At 36.5% G+C, this 18,706-nt stretch overlaps 3 protein-coding genes and 1 long non-coding RNA gene across 13 annotated transcripts; 2 read left to right on the top strand and 2 right to left on the bottom strand.

The window, feature by feature from the left end:
• Nucleotides 1-1,827: 1,827 nt before the first annotated feature.
• On the top strand, nucleotides 1,828-7,372 carry LOC111808600 (transcription factor MYB16-like). 6 transcript variants are annotated; one of them, XM_023694684.1, is made up of 8 exons: nucleotides 1,828-1,898; nucleotides 2,639-2,748; nucleotides 3,981-4,091; nucleotides 4,174-4,250; nucleotides 5,293-5,435; nucleotides 5,551-5,680; nucleotides 6,065-6,465; nucleotides 6,550-7,372. In XM_023694684.1, exons 5-8 carry the CDS (start codon nucleotides 5,303-5,305, stop codon nucleotides 7,092-7,094), a joined length of 1,209 nt encoding a protein of 402 aa, XP_023550452.1. In that variant the 5' UTR covers nucleotides 1,828-1,898; nucleotides 2,639-2,748; nucleotides 3,981-4,091; nucleotides 4,174-4,250; nucleotides 5,293-5,302; the 3' UTR covers nucleotides 7,095-7,372. The 6 variants fall into 6 exon arrangements, with proteins under 6 accessions (XP_023550452.1, XP_023550453.1, XP_023550455.1 ...); XM_023694685.1 differs by having other exon boundaries at nucleotides 4,181-4,250; XM_023694687.1 differs by having other exon boundaries at nucleotides 2,639-2,732.
• Nucleotides 7,373-7,532: 160 nt separating this feature from the next.
• Nucleotides 7,533-9,670, bottom strand: LOC111808602. Its single transcript, XR_002817102.1, has 2 exons — nucleotides 9,514-9,670; nucleotides 7,533-7,958 (listed from the first exon to the last, which is right to left on the bottom strand). It is a non-coding gene; the product is annotated as an uncharacterized LOC111808602 (long non-coding RNA).
• Nucleotides 9,671-10,342: 672 nt separating this feature from the next.
• Nucleotides 10,343-12,883, top strand: LOC111808061 (SPX domain-containing protein 4-like). The gene is made up of 3 exons (XM_023693846.1): nucleotides 10,343-10,909; nucleotides 11,997-12,162; nucleotides 12,253-12,883. Exons 1-3 carry the CDS (start codon nucleotides 10,568-10,570, stop codon nucleotides 12,717-12,719), a joined length of 975 nt encoding a protein of 324 aa, XP_023549614.1. The 5' UTR covers nucleotides 10,343-10,567; the 3' UTR covers nucleotides 12,720-12,883.
• A 348-nt stretch (nucleotides 12,884-13,231) lies between these two features.
• Nucleotides 13,232-18,321, bottom strand: LOC111808060 (phosphate transporter PHO1 homolog 9-like). Of its 5 annotated transcripts, none has more exons than XM_023693843.1 (14): nucleotides 18,016-18,321; nucleotides 17,317-17,860; nucleotides 16,907-17,243; nucleotides 16,755-16,803; nucleotides 16,593-16,664; nucleotides 16,370-16,499; nucleotides 16,173-16,293; nucleotides 15,827-16,085; nucleotides 15,134-15,238; nucleotides 15,006-15,050; nucleotides 14,764-14,913; nucleotides 14,403-14,681; nucleotides 14,154-14,293; nucleotides 13,232-13,967 (listed from the first exon to the last, which is right to left on the bottom strand). In XM_023693843.1, the coding sequence occupies exons 2-14, from the start codon at nucleotides 17,858-17,860 to the stop codon at nucleotides 13,877-13,879; spliced, it is 2,322 nt and encodes a 773-aa protein (XP_023549611.1). In that variant the 5' UTR covers nucleotides 18,016-18,321; the 3' UTR covers nucleotides 13,232-13,876. The 5 variants fall into 5 exon arrangements, with proteins under 5 accessions (XP_023549611.1, XP_023549609.1, XP_023549610.1 ...); XM_023693841.1 differs by having other exon boundaries at nucleotides 17,317-18,146; nucleotides 18,212-18,320; XM_023693842.1 differs by having other exon boundaries at nucleotides 17,317-18,146; nucleotides 18,220-18,319.
• Between the last annotated feature and the right edge of the window lie 385 nt (nucleotides 18,322-18,706).

Below are 18,706 nucleotides of genomic sequence, written 5' to 3' on the forward strand. Positions count from 1 at the left end.
AAGTAATTTTGACACGGTACCATACAATTAGAACGGAACTAAACCCGAATATGGAGATTCGTTCACGATATACATCTTTGATTATTTATTATTATAAACATCATTCGGTCATAAAACCATATTCATTTCAGTTTTGATTTTGATTCCCGAACTTTTCGTAAGCATCCTCTTTAATTGTTAAACTCCTACTTTCTTAAGCACAATACTTTTATAATAGCTTTGAGATACGACATTTGGACGATAAACAATGTTAGAATAACTTTTAAGTTGTTAGGTACGAAACGACTTTATAAATCTCACTAAAAGTTACATAAAGTTTAATAAAAATTAGACCGAGTAAAATTAGAATTTTGAAAGTCGATTACAAACTAAAAAAAATAAAAATAAAGGATAAAAGGGAAAATATAAAAGTCAAAGAATCTACGTATTTAAATCTCTTAATAAATAATTCATTTCATATTTAACATATTAAAGTAATAACGTATTTCTACTTGTTGGATGATCAAAGTCCCACATCGGCTAATTTAGGAAATGATCATGAGTTTATAATCAAGAAATATCTTCTCCATTGTTACGAGACCTCTTGGGGAAACTCAAAGCAAATCTATAAGAGTTTATGCTCAAAGTGGACAAGAGAGTCGTGTCCATCTATCACTACTAAATATAAATTTGGATTTATTAATTTTATTTTTAAATTTTTTTAAGGAAGATTTTTGTAGGGATGGAGATGGATATCTTTCAATTACTTGCGTATGAGATTAATATTTTTCCTACGAGAGTTTTAAAAATTTAAAATTAGAATATAATTTATTAAAAATTAGAAAAATGGAAAAATCAAATAAATATCTGCCTCAGCCTAACGATTATTCCCCATTTTTGTCATCACTCAAAACAAACATTTGGTTGGTGATGCTACCATCTCACCACAATTTTTTTTTCTATAATAATAATAATAATAATAATAATAATAATAATAATAATAATAATAATAATAATAATAAAAGAATGTATTCCTTCCCAAATTAAATATTCGTTTGTACTTAGTGAAGGGCGCGGTCAAATTTTGTATAGTTTATTAGTCGAATTTTAGGTTATTTATTTGAATTTAAAGTTTAATTTGATAAAATAAAAAAAATACAAAAATACTTAATTTTAAGAAATAAAAGTTGAAAGGTACCAAAATTTATACCAATTAAAGTAGGTATTGAGTTATTAAAAATATATGGAGGAAATGACCATAACCACCCTACGGAATGTTGTTAATTACCAATTAATCCCTACATAAATGTCCTCCACTATATATGTATATATATATTTGATAATTTAGGAGAAGGTATTTATCGTGTAGCCATTTTAAATAATTATTATCATTTAGCGTTTATTTGCCATTGACTTTATTATTATTATTTTTTTTTTACTTTTAAAAAAATTATTATGATTAATGATTTGATTATACCGAAAATAAATAAGATTAAATAACCTATAAATCTATAAATGGTTAGGTCCTAAAATGTTTAGTTACGTTAAATTTATTAATTTGCCCAATTGAAATAAGTGGGAAAATCAAAAGAGTAATATTTTCGGAAAATAATATTAATTAATTAATAATCTTTTTTAATTTTTCTGTTTCTATTATTTACTATTTTTTTTTATGTAAATTAACAAAACTGCAAGGACTCTTTTGCAATTTTGGTAATTATATTATATTATATATATATATATATATATATATTATAAGATTTGTTTTTAATAATTATTTGGGCTATTTGGTTGGGCCGGTTTAAATACTTTTATGGGCCGAAATTCTCAGATTTAATTTCATTTCGATTTTCAACTGTTTTGGCGCGCCATAGAGGGCAGCCCGTAGAACTCGTTGCGATCGGCTGGGCGGAAAAAGGGTAATCAAGAAACCCTAACCTTGAAGTAAAGTTGATTTTATCAAATTTTTAAGTTTTTTATTCTTTGCTAATTGATTTGGATTAAGATCGTAGATTCTGGTAATGTCTTACAATTGATATTTTCGGATTCGAAATTCGCGATATCATTGATGGAAGATCTTGAATTTGAAATTTGGAAGATGATTTTGGCTATTGTTGTATTAATTAGTAGATTACCGATGCTAGGGTTCCTCCAAGAATTACAGATGAGTTTGGTCAATCGATATCCTCTTTGTTGTTATAATCGTATCTTATTCACATGGACCAATGGTTGTACAGCACAATTGTTTATCTGCTTGTGCGATGAATCTCAAAACATTTATGCTGATGGCTTGAGTTTACTGTAGCTTAAATTAAGAAGTTTTGTGTGGATGTAAGAGATCAAACAGCCTGTCAAAAGCATTCAAGCTTTGACAATGACAATGTTGCAGAGTATATCAGCAACTAGGACAGAAATAAATGAAAGGATAGGCAAAGAAAATATCCAATACCCAAAATGTGCCTTTATGTACCAGAATATTCATCTATCTGTTACTCGCTTGTAAATCTCAATTTAAGTAACATTTAGTGACTAACCTATCTCATATCTATGAATTCTTATTATCTGCGCTGGTTAACTTCTTACTAAGTTCAGCTATTTACATCAGCAGCCTTAAATGTTGATTTACACATCTAATGCGGGCGTTGATTTGTTTGGTTAGTTGTGTGGATGGAGAAGAGGAGGGAAGTAGCTGAACTCGAGGCAGCGACTTCAAATTCTAAAATTCTAAGCTGTTATACAACTCAGTATGCAAGGTCAGGGAAACCAGAGGTTGAGGATCTTACACCTTTATTTTCTTGTTTCTTTATTGTGCCTTTGATCTGTCTCTTTTATTTCTAAGAGAAATTGCATGTGTGGACTTGTATACTTTTTTTATAAATGTTATGGTATACATTTATTAGGGTATTTACTCTATGTTGGACCATATTCAAAGCTAAAGTTGGCAGTGATGAAATGGTAGTAAATTAGGTGTCCCCACGGTCTTGTCCACAATATGAATGCCGGATCTGTGAAGCTCTGCTTCTCACACCTCATAAACAAAGCATTTAAGCTAATCAAAAAGGACTTTTTTTTTTTTTTTCCCTTTCTCTAATGGACCCCCACCCTCTTCTGTTGTCCCTAATCGTTCTTGATCCACCTTCACAAGCTCGGAGTCCATAATCCATAAATTACTTCCTGATTCAGAAGGCTATGAAAGTAACCTTTACCACACTATTGTAAGAAACTTATAGAAAGAAGCGTCCCAGGTCTCATTTTTCCATTGAAGTGCTTGCCGGATCTGGATTGCTGATGACGGTAGGTGGAACTATAGGGATACTTGGGGGATGTATTTCCCGAAACCCCTAAAGAACTAGAGCCCCTTTTTACCATTTTCTTAATGTGGAGAATATAGAACGGATGATTCAAGCGAAGTTCTGAAAGTAGAGCATAGTTGAGGCCACTATTAGATGAATAAGGATCCGTAAGTTGTATTGAATGTGTACTTATTTAGCTGCCAAACGTGGGGTTTGGACTCATTAGCAAGGTCAAGTTTTGAGGTGCATGCTTCTTCCATTACTCACTCATTTATTTTTGCAGTTACAATTTGAGAACAAGTAGGACACAAACAAGCTATGGCAGTGAAAGGATTATAAAGTTGGACATAAAATGACCATTGTACCCTCCTTTTCTTTTACTCATATTCATTTAATACTTGCAAGGGAAACAGAGTAAAACTCTGACTTTCTTGTCGCCTTAACCTATTGCCTTGTCTTGAGTTAATTAGTTGCAGCAACGTTAGGACACAATAAGGATTATTATCTTTGAAGTGATTAATGTGAAGCAAAATTCTTGTTGAAGGATTATTTTATTAGGACTCTTGAAATTTCATTTTCTTTCTTGAAACGCTTCCAGTGCTTTATACAGTCAATTCTTTGTCTGCTGCGTTTTAAGTATATTATTAAATTCACATGTCAATCATTAATGATTTGTATGTAATATGGAGATTATAATGGACAATGCAGTGTTTTGAAGGCTAAGAATTCTTCCATGAATGTCCAATTGTTAATGGAAGCTTGGAAAGGATGTCTCATGTCAATGGGTATCTGCAGTCGATACATTATCTAGTCACAATGGTCGGTATCTGTTATTTCAAACAATCATTAATAGCATCTCATCAAGTTAGCTTCAAATCTTTGCTTACTTACATGTTTCCAGCAAACAGGTATATCTCCCATGTCAAAGCCGAGTTGAAGCAAAGGGTGTTCTTCGAAGTTGAGCACATTTGGAAATAGGTCAGTTCATTGAAATTATTGCGTAATAATTGTTGTCAATAAACAGATTAGCCTTGTAGAATTTTGAATGAACTACTTTCCAAAAGGCGTCGTTAGCTGCATCACAAGTGTTGTAGAGGTTGAGTTTCATGTGTTAAAAGAAGCTGCTTGAATTAAAGTTTTATGTAACTTTTACGTACAAATATAGTATAAAAATTGTTGAATACCGACTGTTAAAATGATAATAATTTTTAATTATATAAAATGTTATAAAAATGAAGGATTTATCTGATTTTTTTTTCTTCAAAAAAACTATATTTATAGAAATCCCTCTCTTATGAAATCCCAATCAATTTTATTGTTTAATGAGCTTGCTAGCTAGTAGGGTGGGAAAATGAAGTCCACATTAATTGAGTCCTACTCAATAATTATTAAAAGAGCATATTATTGAATAGGATTCAATTATTATTGAAAATTATTAAATTTGAAGTCTTTGTGTTCGTAAGTATTTTTTTTTTTTTTAATAAATCTATTAACAATTTCTCTTAAAAAAATTAACATAAATTAATAAATTATTGTTGATATAATATGGAACGAACTTATTTGCCTTCAACCTACTACTTCATTCAATATAAAGGCAGTATTTGATTAAAAGTTAGGTTAAGTATACACAATTGAGATATTATTAAAAGAAGTTATGATGAGGGTAAAGGAATTACAGGAAGATATAAACCTTAAAAATGTGATATACAAAATAGGAACAAAATTATAGATTTAGGCAGCTTTTTATGTTAATGAATAAATGTTGAGAGATTGATTAGGAAATAGAGAATGCATGGATGGCTCTTAATAACCACAAAAATAAAGAATTAAATTTTCTTTCTTATCTGTGTGTGCATTTAATTCTCTCCCCATTTATGCCACTCGCCATCTCTTCATTTACAAACCACACTCCTCTTTTCTCACTCTTTTATCTCTCTTCTTCAAACCCCTTCAATCTTAAAGCTCTCATCTCCATTTTTCTCCACTCAAAATAATCCCTTTGCCCACTGCCTTCACACAGACTGCTGCAAATGGGAAGGTCGCCTTGCTGTGACAAAGTGGGGTTGAAGAAAGGGCCATGGACACCTGAAGAAGACCAAAAGCTTTTGGATTATATTAAAGAACATGGCCATGGAAGCTGGCGTGCCTTGCCTTCTAAAGCTGGTCTAAATTTTGTTGTTTTTGTTTGGTTTTTCCTCACGGTTTCTTAACTTTTCTTGTGTAATGTGCTAATGATTTTGAAGGGTTTGGAATTTTGTGTTGGTGGATGTGATTGTAGGGCTCCAGAGATGTGGCAAGAGCTGTAGACTGAGATGGATTAATTATCTTCGACCTGACATTAAGAGAGGCAAGTTCAGTTTGCAAGAAGAACAGACCGTTATTCAACTCCATGCTCTTTTAGGGAACAGGTACTGTTTCTTTCGAGTTTCTCTCCTTGGGGCTTTGTAGTTCTCTTTTTGAACTGGAAAAGACAAAACCTTCTAAATTTTCCAGTTCTGTTCAACCGGAAAGCTTGAATTTTTTTGGATGAGGTGCACAGATTTTCATGGTGTGATTAACATTAGGAGTCTTCTGACACGTGAAATTTTCTCAACACAACACGACCAGCAAATTTCTGCACGAACACGAAATGGGGTCTGAAGATTTGTCTTCAAAACCCTCATTTTAGTAGTCAGACAGACAAAACAAAAAAGCTCTTGTCAAAGTGTTGGCAAGTTCTATGATGTTATTATTATCTAGTTTGTTTGTTTCTTGAAACCCTCGTTGTTGTTCCTTGTTTGTCTGGTTCTTAGGTGGTCGGCCATTGCCACTCACTTGCCCAAGAGAACTGATAATGAGATAAAAAATTATTGGAATACACATCTTAAGAAAAGATTGGCTAAAATGGGAATTGACCCAGTAACCCACAAGCCCAAGAATGACGCTTTGCTCACCGGTGATGGCCAGTCAAAAAGTGTAGCTAATTTGAGCCACATAGCTCAGTGGGAAAGTGCTCGGCTTGAAGCTGAGGCAAGGCTTGTGAGAGAATCAAGGCTACGTAGTAATGCACATTCTTCACTACAACAACTTGCAAATCCTCCTTGTTTTGCAGCTTCTTCATCTTCTACTTCCACCTCAGCTCCGCTTCTGAGCAAATCGGAGCTGCCCGCATTGGCTTCCCGATCGCTTGATGCGTTAAAGGCTTGGAACAATGGTGCGTGTTTTAAACTATCAATTAATCCAAAAGCTTAAGTTGATGGATTATGATACATTTAACCTTTTCTAAATATCGTCGCAGGGTGGTCTAGATCCACCGAAGGAAACAGTGGCATCCTGGGCCGTGGAACTGGTGGCGACCTTGAATCTCCTACCTCGACGTTGACTTTCTTGGAGAACGTACCGCCGATTATGGCGAGAGGCGGGGTCGGGGAGAATTCAGTAGCCACGATTGAGTTTGTGGGAAGCTCAAGCTCCTGTGATCAGGGTGGAATAATGAGGGAAAGAGAGTGGAAGGAAGAGGGAATTGGAAATCCAGGCCAATTACCAGAATACAAAGAGGGTTTTGAGAATTCAATGTCGTTTACATCTCATGAAATGACATTGTCGATTGAAGCAACATGGACAGCTGAATCATTGAGAACAAGTGATAATGGCATTGCTGAAGAAGGCTTCACTAATCTTCTTCTAAACAACACAGATGAAAGAAGTCAATCTGATGGAGGTGGAGATGAGTCTGAAAATGGAAGTGGGAGTGGAACAGATTATTATGAAGATAACAAGAATTACTGGAATAGCATTCTTAATTTGGTCAATTCTTCTCCCTCTGATTCTTCAATGTTCTAAAATAAGGGTTCCAATTTATGTGTGAGGCTCAACATCCAATTTAGCAGCGAGTTTCAATAGGGAAAAATGGTGGAATTGAAGGGACCAAACTCTTTGCAGATTCTAGTTGCTTCCATAAGTGTCAAACTCGTAAACCTGTAATAAATTGATTGAAAATGCTTCAGAGTTTCTCCAACTATGTCGGTCCTTCAACCGCCATACTTAAATGTGCTTCTGTACAATTGGGCTAAAGCTTGTTATATAAATCATCACAAGTAACCTTTTGTTTTTGTTTTAAAGTTATTACATCATCATCATCATTATTATTAAAAGTTACAAATTACATTTATTTCCACCTTATAATGAGACCTCACATGGCTCCTCTGCAACCAGCTGCACATATTAAATTCAGCAAATACAAGCATGGAAGCCTGTGGAACTAAATATTCAGAACTTGTATTATCTTCTGAGTAGAGGAACTTCGTTTATTTATCTTCCAAACAAAAAATCCATCCCCTGAATTGGGTTTCATTTGATTTCTCTATTGAATAAATGCTCAAAAATTAGAGCTTCTGAGGAACAATAATGTGGTTTGTTCTTATTCTAGAGCTGAAGTGACCTTACCTGAACCAAAATAATGGTTTGAAGTCAGTCTGCATATAGCTTATTTACATAGAGGGCCACAAAATCAGACAATGAGCTCCAAAGGTTCCCGTGTAAGAAGGGAAAGCACTTGCCTTTCAGACAAGGATATATGCCATCGCATGTAGAGTTTATGCGAGAAGGAATTACAGCCACATGTTCATCTCTTCCTCAAACCATGCCTTAATACTGGAAACTTGTAACATCTGACCTCACCAGACAGCAACTTAATAGGAGCTCATCCTTTTCAACATGTCTCGTTCAGAGTGTTAAGTCCAAGCAATATATTAATTGAGAAAAGATAATATATGGTAAGCCATAGATGGAAATTGAGAAAAAAATGGAAGAGAAGGTAAACGAAATATAAATAAACAACTTCCATCTATACACTAATTATAGAGACAATTTAAAGAGGTTTTTTACAGTAAGGTACTAACTATTTTTGTTCATACACAAACAATAAAGGTACTTTTGAATTTTTTTTGAAGTTTCAAAAGTATTTCTTAAACAAACAACAAATGATTTACATTCATGGCGTTGCAACTGGACAGTAGTCAGATCAATCTCTCCGTGTAAGCTTTTAAGTTTTGAAACTTAAATACTAGGTGCTCACATTTCCTCCCACCCAACTATTCTGCCCCCTAAACGAGGGGAACTTGGTTAAAGGCAGATGACATCTTGTCCCCAGGATGGCATTAATATCATTTAGAAAGTATGTCTTTACAGGCACCAGAAATATGTTATTGATTCAGCTGCAAAGCGGATGCCATATTTGATGTGTGCACGGTTATACAAGGCCCAGGATATTCAATAACATAGAACCACGAGGCTCTCATGCAAAGTTATTGACAGACTTCTGTCGAAACAAATTTTACTAGAAGAGACAGAACATGATAAAACGCTACCGATTTCTTCAAAGACAGAATTTATGTATATCCGGAAGAAATCAAATTTGTGGTAATCAATATCTATATGATAATTGGTGCATACAGTAATAAAAGAAACTATGACCCACAAGAAGCATAAGCCATCTTAAGCAACACTTGACAGAAGACCCCTTGAGCTGCAATCCTAAAAACACTAATTATAAGCCGTCGAGCTACCAGATATCAAAACAACATGCAGAAATCTTAATCATTGGATGATATATTTAATGCCATTTGTGAATGTAAGGGCATTACAGGCAGCAAATACATTTAAAAGCTTAAGCTGCAAAGCGGATCCCTTGTATTGTAGCACATCGAAAATAGGCACCAAAAAGACAGTTATCATCAAGGAGCCTCAGTACCAGTGCTAAGAAGTTAAATGGCAACAAATATATCATTGTTCTTTCCAATGCATACACGCAAAACATATTTTCAGAAACTTTTTTTGGTGCAGAAATCCCCAAATTTCACCACAAAAGAGATCCTCTACCTAAAAGCAAACATTCATACATAAAATTCTATGCTTCTCAATCTTAACACAGATCTATTTTCACAGAATCTGTAGAAAATGACCACGAGAGAAAAGAAATCCGATATCAACTCCAGCATACCGAAAACAGGGGTTCAACACAACACAAAGGATTGTAAACCCAACAGGTTTCGCGGTTTAAATCAACCAACCAATTTTTTTATTAAAAAAAAAACATGAAACAAATTCATATGGTTCATCCCTTTCCAAGCAAACAAAGAAAGGAAACGGAAATGACAGAATCAGAAAGCTCGAAACTTCCGACATTTACACTCGGCATGAAGATTGACTGTGCATACTAGAGATGCACGAAACATTGACGAAATTTAGGTATAGAATGAACCTTGTTTCTACTAAGCATGCATAAACCCCTCAGCCACTGGATCTCGAGCGATGCTGCTAGAACATTGGCACTGGCATTTAAATACAGCGGTCTGTGAAATTAGGGCATTGCAGGGGAACTTCCCGCTCAACCCTAATCAAAAGAAGATCAACCGCGCATAAATCGACGGTGGTGATGAAATGTTTAGTAAAGACGGCAATATAATTTTGTAATTTTAAAAATGGCAAATATCAAATTCATATTAACTAAAATCGCAAATTAATAATAGTATTTATTTAAATCTTTTGCAAATAATTTGCATTATTTTCATTTGATTGCATTTGAAATGCTCTAAATAATTTTTTTTTTCTTCTAAAAATCCAACAAAAATTAGAAAAATAGAAAAGACTAACCAATATTTTGCACGGTTTGGTGACTGGCGACTCGACTCTAATACCATTTGTAATAGTCCAAACCCATCATTGTATTATCCATTTGGTTTGGTAACTGACGACTCTAATACCATTTGTAATAGTCCAAACCCACCATTGATATTATCCGTTTAGCCTCATTACATATCGGTATCAGTTTCATAGTTTTAAAAACGCGTATGTTATGAAAAAGCTTCCACAACTTTACCGGGAATGCATCATTCATCGCTGACAACGTTTAGCAAAAACAATATGAAAGAATAATGAAAAGTATTTATTTTAGTTTGAAAATAGTGGAGGTAAAAAGAAATGATCTTTAGAGGATAATAAACTTTTGACATAGCAAATTATGATTAATTTGGGACGCACAAGTTGAATCATTAAATTAAGAACATGAGAGCATAAGATCCAATGACAAAATACATTAATGGATTCTGACAAAGACGTCGGCACAACAAGCAATTTTATTCGATCTTCCATCTTTTTGTTCTCCATCCACTTTCGATTATTCCCGATTCCATCTTGCCCCACCGATTTCCCCTCTAATTCACTCTAAACCAGCGCTAATTCAATAACCCTTTCTCATTCCTCCTTAATTTTCCATTGCTCCCCATCTTCAACCCCGATCTTTCGAGCTTCCGGCTATGAAATTTGGGAAGGAATTCAAGACCCATCTGGAACAGACGCTCCCCGAGTGGAGGGACAAATTTCTCTGTTACAAACCCCTCAAGAAGCTTCTCAAACACTACCCCAATCTCCCCGCCGACCATTCGCCTAATTTTCTTCTTCCTCCTCTACAACACCCTGTTTCCTTTGACGATCCCACCGATACTACGCCCTTGGAATCCAATCGCGGCCGCTGTGAGACTGGTGCTGGTTCTTTGGCGGACCTTCAGGATTGGTTCGTTCGGATTCTCAATGACGAGCTTGAGAAGTTGAATGATTTTTACGTTGATAAAGAGGAAGAGTTTGTCATTCGGTTTCAGGTTCTTTTTTTGCTTTTGCTGCTCCTTTTTTGTTTTTGTTTGGGGGATTCTTCTTGGATTTCTGTGTTGGTTTTATGAATACATTTATGGAATCTGTGTATCTAATTTGGGTTTACTGTGCTATTACTTTTGTCGCGGGGCATTTGACCTTTTGAATAATCTTGAGTACTACGGAAGACGGTATTAAAAGCTGTGTCATATGACAATTTGATGAGCATTAAGTTGGTACGTACTGACTGATGATTAAACAAGACACTGGAAGAGGCTGGAAGGGTTTTGTTTGATCTTCAATGAGAGGCAGGTTGAAATGTTGTATGTCATCAAGGTTTGTCATATGTCTCTGAGGCTGGATTGGTTTGGTGGTCATTAGTGTGGGTAGATCCCACTTAGGATATTAAGATCCTACAAGATCCTTGACAAGCAATTGTTGCAGGGTGTGGTATGAGATGTTTCTCTTGAACGAACTACGCCTTAGAGCCTTTCCTAAGCCCTATGGAGCCCTCAAGCAGCCTACCTACAAAGTACATCCATATGAGATGTTTCTCTCGAACGAACTACGCCTTAGAGCCTCCCCTAAGCCCTATGGAGCCCTCGAGCAGCCTACCTACAAAATACATTATTTGTTTGACACTTGAGTACTACAGTTACCAATTCCAAGCACAAAAGGATGCACTCTGCTCATCATTTCTTCATTTATCATTCTGCCCAGGAAATTAAAGTGGAATGGTTAAGATTATCAAAAGAAAATATTTGGATAGATATTCATTTGCTGTAATGTGTGCAGGGAAGGATAGCATTCATCATTGTATTTGAATCTAAATTGTTGCTTTCAGAAACATCATAGTGGAACAATGTTGTTTCTGTTTTCTGATCAAATATTAATATTTGAAAACCATTTCCGGAAGAAAGATCCTACTGAGATTAGCAAACAAGTTATGTATCTAAGTTTGAAACTATGTTCTTTTGAAGCCAAAATGGTACAGAGTAGCTCTTGATTACATTTTTACGATGCTATATTTCGTGTCTAGATCAGAAAGGTTTCCAGCAGTTGTAGCTGTATAACGATACTCGAGTTCAATTGGCGCAGGAGCTGAAGCAAAGAATTGATCATGTCAAGGAAAAGAGCAGCAGGGGAGGTGTTTTCACATCAGAGAATGAATTCAGTGAAGAAATGATGAACATTCGCAAGGACTTCGTTGCCATTCATGGAGGAATGGTGCTTCTCAAAAACTACAGCTCCCTCAATTTTGCAGGTAAACCAATACATCAATCAATGTCTTTGGTTCATGTTATAGCAGTGGCACAAGCATTTTTACTGATTGTTTTCAAATTTGGCTTTAAAGGGCTAATAAAAATTCTCAAGAAGTATGATAAACGAACGGGTGAACTGTTGCGTCTGCCTTACATGCAACTTGTAGTGCGTCAACCTTTCTTTACAACAGAACTTCTCACAAGCCTGGTTCATCAATGTGAGGCAAATCTAGAGCTACTCTTCCCATTGGAAGAAGAAGTGGTTGAATCTACACCGGCCTTGCGAGTTGACCCGAACCCAATACTCGATAACTCGAGAATTGTTACTGCTAAGACGCCTTCAGATCTTGGGGAGGAAAGTGAGGATTTATATAGAAGCATTGTTGCTGCAATGACAGCCATTAGTGGCCTAAAGAAAGAAAGCTCCACCAATAATCCTTTGTCATTTTCGTCTCTCTTTAAGAGTCAGGATGATGAGAGTACTGGTGCTGTGACTGATGAGAACTCTCCTTCAAACTCTTTGGCTTCTTTGCCTAAAGGTGATGAAGATGATGACTAGTTTTGTTCTTCCCTCTCTGTGTAACTGAGTTTTCATCGCTTTTTCTTGTCAACAAGTTCATCTTTCAACTCTGTACAGTCAAGTGTATAGAATTATGTACAATCTGGTAGCGGAATTAAGTTTTGTTCCATGAATGTGTGAAGAATTGACGAGCTATTTTGTCATCTGATGATGATATGAACTTGAATTATCAAATCAAATCGACCTGAGGTCAGTTCGCCTCTTGAAGTGCCTAGGTGAGCGTCTTCAATCAGGCGCCGCAACAATGCGCAGTGTCACAATTGCACCCCCTCGAGATGTTTACAAGCAATTGTGCGACACTCACTCTCAGCACCGAGTGAGTCAGCCAACTCGAAATTGCGTCGCCTACTGCTTGGCGATGAATGCTCAAACTTCTGGCCCCGTTTGAGAAGAAAGTTTTAGAAAACGGGAGTAGAGAGATTTTCGAAAGAGAGTTTGAATGCAAGATTGAAAGAAATGTTGAAAATCAATGTTATAGGCTATAAGCGAGAAAGACAACACAACAGCTTCGATAGCATATAACTCCTAGTAGGAAGAATTGACAAACTAGTCGCATCCCCCTATTTTGAGGTATTTTAGGTCTATCAAGCATAACATGATTTTGTTAAAACGTTATACACTTAGGAAATATAAAAAAGGAACTATACATCATGAAAGCGATAAAAGAAAGCAATAAAGGGATATAATGCAAGGGGTTTAGCATGTAACGAACATGCAGCCATAGACAACACGTCTCGGACAAGCATGACCGTGTGACACGCAGCGCCCAACCTTCTTATACCCACCAAACTAACCCTATGCAAAAGGTCCACATAAATACATGCCATGCAGAGATTCCTTTTTTGGTATTATGGCATGTTCTTGACACTTTTCATTGGCTCCCTTTGTGTCACCTTGGGGTGGCTTTGAAAACACTGCTCCATTAGTATGGAAGAAATAGTATCTTTATACCTCTTTTTTTTTCTTTCTTTTTTACAGATTCTCATGCTAGACTAACCCTATTCCTCTCTCAATATTATGAGACAACAATTTAGTTCTACATTTGTACTAAAATACAAAGAAAACCAAGCCAAGCCATGTATAAGAATGAAAAAATGAGTCGAGACAGTATCTTTTTGATCTTCATAAGCGGGTTCTCATCGCACCATCTCGTCGTAATCGAAAGGAAGTGGAACAGAATCGAATGCCCTGTATTTCCCCACATTGTTTAGGTGCTCATTCTCCAACCTGATCAGTAAAAAATCCAGAAGTCTTTTAATTATCACGAGTAATGCAGAAGCTAGTTGAACTTGATCATGGAGTTCTATAATCAGCCATTTTGTTGCACAAAACTTAGTTCTATAATGTTTAAATACCCCTTTCAAGAGAACATCCATTCCCTGCCTGAAATGATTCAAGGAACGAAGAACATACCTGAAGAAATTCCAGATTCCTCGTCGAATAATCTCCAACACGGCGACAATCGCAATCAAGGCTTGCCTATGGATGAATGGGGCTTCTCTAAAGCCTAATACGGATTGCATCCAAGCAAGTCGTAGCAAGATATTCAGTACCTGCAATCCAGATTCCAAACAAAATTATCAGCTAAGATGCATCATAGTTTCCTATTCCAAGCTGATTTTCAAAGAAGAACAGATCCAAAACAACCAGTAGTGTTCTTACAATTGCTGCAAAGTAAACACTTTTGTTGGATATCACTAGTTTGTCTCTCAACCATGGATTTTTCGAGTTTCGTCGCAGAAGACCCCAATCGCATACTATATCCCAGTACGTGCCTGAAATTGTTGCAATAACAGAACTAACAGCAGCCAAGGTTCTCCAAGTCATCCCCATATTCAAATCATTGCCAGTTCTCATAGCAACTGCAATGACCGTTGAGAAGTACTTCAGTCCATTAAACACATGCATCACATCTTTCTCTTCGATCAAGCGCCGGAGGCACTGCAAGCATTAAACAACCTTAGCCCTGATGATTTGATACCATGGGAACATGGGGAAAATATCTGTTAAACCAGTTGATTACCTGAAGAGTACGGATCCAATATGGAATAATTGCAACAACAAAGTAAAAGGCTTCAAAAACTTTGTTCTCTTTGCATGTATTCGATCTTCGTATAAAGTCGCCCCACCCGTAGTAACAGATATAGAATTCTAAACTTCTGAAGGCTTGCACCTGATGAGATATTGCAACTGTATTAGTCTTGATGTGTTAAGTTTACCAGGAGAATGAACATACAGAAATCTTAAAGAAGGTTAATGTGAAACCTGGCTGGTAAGCTGATCTGCCAAGAAAAAGTCTTCCAGTGTAACCTGAAACAAAATGAAGATTTGAATTCACTTTTTCGTTCAAAAGTAGAAATACATATTTGTGAAACTTCTCTTCCCATGAGTACCTTGTAGAACGGTGTACAGACCAGATGAAATGCACTACGAATTAGGAAGAAGCGGCTGGAACGGAATATGATATCAAAAGGACAAAATATTATAAGAAGAAGAACCTGCAAAATGAGTTCTGCTTAGATATGGCTTTTACTCTTACTATTGTAACAGCCTATGCCCACCGCTAGAAATATTGTCTTCTTTGAACTTTTCCTTAAGGTTTTAAAATGCGTTTTCTAGGGAGAGGTTTTCACACACTTATAAGGAATGTTTGTTCCCCTCTCCAATCGATGTGGGATCTCACAATCTGAGAGGTTTCCACACCCTTATAAGGAATATTTCGTTCCCCTCTCCAACCGATGTGGGATCTTACAATCCACCCGCCTTGGGGTCCTAGCATCCTCGCTAGCACACCGCTCAGTGACTGGCTCTAATACCATTTGTAACAGCCCAAGTTCGTTGGCACACTGCCTGGTAACTGGCTCTGATACTAATTGTAACCGTCCAAGCCCACCGCTAGTAGATATTGTCCTCTTTGGGCTTTCCCTCAAGGTTTTAAAACGCGTTTGCTAGGGAGAGGTTTCGACACCCTTATAAGGAATGCTTTGTTCCCCTCTCCAACCGACGTGAGATCTCACAACAATAGCTAGAGCATGAAGAGAGAAATATTTGAGACAATGCATTACACAATGAACGATGGAGCTTACAGTGAGTAGAGCTAGAGGAATTGACTCGGTTATAGCTTCAAATCTTTTGGTTTTCAGGTCCACCTCCATGTCCAAATGTGAGAGAATACAAGCCAATGTGAGCACAGCAAGACCGGTACTAAGAAAAAAGACCTCCCGGTGACTCAACTCTGTCCCTTGCTTGAAGCCAAACATAAATGAGTAATTGACACGGTAACGCCTCCAAAAGTATATATTTCCAGAGTACATCATCAGGTGCAAGATGATGAATCCAAAAAGGCTGAAAAAGTAAGCATAAATATCAACATCAAAATGGTACTCAAAAAGTAAAATGCCTCAAAACATCAAAGTCGCTATCTAAAATTACCTATACAGAGGAAATATGTTATCCATGTACTGGCTGCGCCCTGTGCTCTCAAAGATATTTCTTAGGTGTATCACTACAATAATGGCCGCTACAAGTGCCATGGCACAGCCGAAGAAAACCCCTGCAGATATTTAAATCAAATTTGAGTGTATAAGACATTGCAAGAAAAACCCTTTTGCTCTAACAAGTGTTATTACCAGAGAAAAACGTAATTCCATGTTTTTCCCTTCTGATTTTTCTTCTCAGAATGTCCATCCCTTTTCTTCGGTTTCCATTTGCAAAGTGCTTAATGAAAACAGCCTCCACTCTTTCTATGAGCCTTGTGACCTGCGGCAGTACAGAAACATTTTGAAGAAGAAATACTTTCAGGTGAGAGTTGGCTAAATATACCACCATCAAATTTCAGGAATTGTAACAGACCTCCATAGTGCTGCCAAGAGGAGATTTATCCACCATTTCTAAGTAGACCTTCGATGCTCGACGTGACGTTATCTGTATTGACAAAACCCGTGATTCAGAATTACTTGAAGGAAAAAGATAATCCATTTCAAGTAAATAGACTGGAAGCTGTGGAGACCTTACCTTATCATACTTCTTCACGATCTTCGAAACAGCCAATATGTTTAAGAAGCTGTAGATCCATTAGAAGTAAAGCTGTTAATATTTTGACAAATTCAACAATTGAAGAAACATAATCTTCACTATGATAATCAAGACACATGTATTGCTATTACCTGTAACCTTTTAGAACTTGAAGCTTTTGGTAGAATTCAATCAAGGCCCGAGTCATCAATTCTTCTGACTTCCTCAACTCCGTTTTCTTATATGATAACCCAGCTTTGGAACTCGCAACCATGTATTTCAAGGTTGATACTGGTGTTTCAGGAGCGATATTAATCCTTACATGGGGTAACAAGTCTAATGAGGCTGGCCTGTGTTCTTGAATGGTTTGAGTTGTTCCCCTACTCCTCTTCCTGCTGTAACTGTTGCCCTCTTTTGCTTCCATCTCCTCCTCTACCGTCTCAACTTCCTGAGTTATTTCGAAGCGCGACCGTCCTTCTAAAACACAATCTAGACAGTAAGAAACCAAATCAAATTCACAAAACCATTGCATTTATAACTAAAGATCTCTTTTCCAACTTACCTGTACTTCTTCCATTGATGGAATTAACAGTTGAGGAGGCTGCAGTTCCTGCTAGATCCACAGGTTCATCGACATCGTTGGAAGCAACATCTGGTTTCTCCACCTTAATCCTTAGAGCAACCAAAATATCCATCTGTTTGCTCAATTCCTCAGCCTCCACCGTCAGCTCCCCCACTTTCTTCTTGTAAAACCTCACCACTTTATTGAACTCAGCATCAAGTTCCCTAAAGAATAGCACCTCATTTCCACCTCCTTGGTCAGATGACATAAAGAACATGCTCTGATAGCTCTCTTCAGAACCATTATGAACGATGTTTGTGATGATTGCATCATCCTGCTTCCTTGGAGAATTCCTCTGCGTTGTAAGCCCACTGAAAGCTCTATACAATGACATCTTTCTCTTTAGCTTTCCTGAGGCATCCGGAGCTTTTGGCTGCCTAGATATGCTTACTTCTTTCAAAATTGCTTTCAGATTATTGTAATCCAAGTACGCTTCTTGCCATTCCGGCACCATTTGGGACAAAAACTCCTTCCCGAACTTCATCTAAGAAGGGTGGCTTTACAGGATGAGTTACCAATTGGTTATTCGAAATGCATTCCCATACATACATATATATATTCGGTGGGCATTTGACAATTATTTTAGACCTGTCATTCCAATTTTTTCTTAGATCATCTTTAATAAATAAAGCGGTTTACCCTTTGACTTCGTCGGAATCATGAGCGCGCAGAAGCTTCAGTGGCTTTCGTTTTCAGCAAGAAATGGAGAATACTTTTCATGTTGGGTTCTTCTCTCCAGATTCGTTCATCCACTGAGTCTCGAACGCCGGCTGCAGAAGAGGAAAAACAGTGAAAAATGAGTAACTGGGATCGATTTGAGAGGAGGATGTCCCACATTATCACCATGGGAACAACTCGCTTCGCTCCGCGTAGAGATAAGGATCGCTTGACTAGTAGCATCAAGCAGTACATTATGCCGTTCAGCCGCGATTCGTCGATGGCGATGCTTTCCACAAACAATGTCCCTTCGGAAATTATTGCATGTACGTAATATCACGCGCCATAAATAATAATAATTAGGTCATTTCTTTTTACTTTTTTTTCTTTAGAATTTTGCTTTTAATTCTAAATTTTTAATCTCATTATGATATAATAAACAATACAATAATGTAAAATTTTCTTTATATTATATGCTCATTATGAGCATATGTCATGGCTCATATAGATTAGGGTTTTGGACCTTTTTTTTTTTTTTTTTTTAATTTCTCCAAATTTCACGTAAAAAACGACATTTGAATATCGTTATTTTTTAAGTTCGGTAATTACAAAAGTGAAAATTTTAATTATTGATTATTAAAATAATAATTAATATTTTATCTACTGAACTACC

This window comes from Cucurbita pepo, chromosome LG13, assembly GCF_002806865.2.
Source record: "Cucurbita pepo subsp. pepo cultivar mu-cu-16 chromosome LG13, ASM280686v2, whole genome shotgun sequence".
Taxonomy (NCBI): Eukaryota; Viridiplantae; Streptophyta; class Magnoliopsida; order Cucurbitales; family Cucurbitaceae; genus Cucurbita; species Cucurbita pepo.

Bases quoted from the DNA above. Each gene is read 5' to 3' on its own strand.
- LOC111808061 (XM_023693846.1), top strand. From the start codon at position 10,568: ATGAAATTTGGGAAGGAATTCAAGACCCATCTGGAACAGACGCTCCCC. The intron at 10,910-11,996 runs GTTCTTTTTTTG...CAATTGGCGCAG, and splicing joins AGTTTGTCATTCGGTTTCAG to GAGCTGAAGCAAAGAATTGA. The intron at 12,163-12,252 runs GTAAACCAATAC...TTGGCTTTAAAG, and splicing joins CAGCTCCCTCAATTTTGCAG to GGCTAATAAAAATTCTCAAG.
- LOC111808060 (XM_023693843.1), bottom strand. From the start codon at position 17,860: ATGAAGTTCGGGAAGGAGTTTTTGTCCCAAATGGTGCCGGAATGGCAA. The intron at 15,239-15,826 runs GTAAGCTCCATC...CTCATTTTGCAG, and splicing joins TTCCTCTAGCTCTACTCACT to GTTCTTCTTCTTATAATATT. The intron at 15,051-15,133 runs GTACTCATGGGA...ATTTTGTTTCAG, and splicing joins TCTGTACACCGTTCTACAAG to GTTACACTGGAAGACTTTTT.
- LOC111808600 (XM_023694684.1), top strand. From the start codon at position 5,303: ATGGGAAGGTCGCCTTGCTGTGACAAAGTGGGGTTGAAGAAAGGGCCA. The intron at 5,436-5,550 runs GTCTAAATTTTG...ATGTGATTGTAG, and splicing joins TGCCTTGCCTTCTAAAGCTG to GGCTCCAGAGATGTGGCAAG. The intron at 6,466-6,549 runs GTGCGTGTTTTA...ATATCGTCGCAG, and splicing joins GTTAAAGGCTTGGAACAATG to GGTGGTCTAGATCCACCGAA.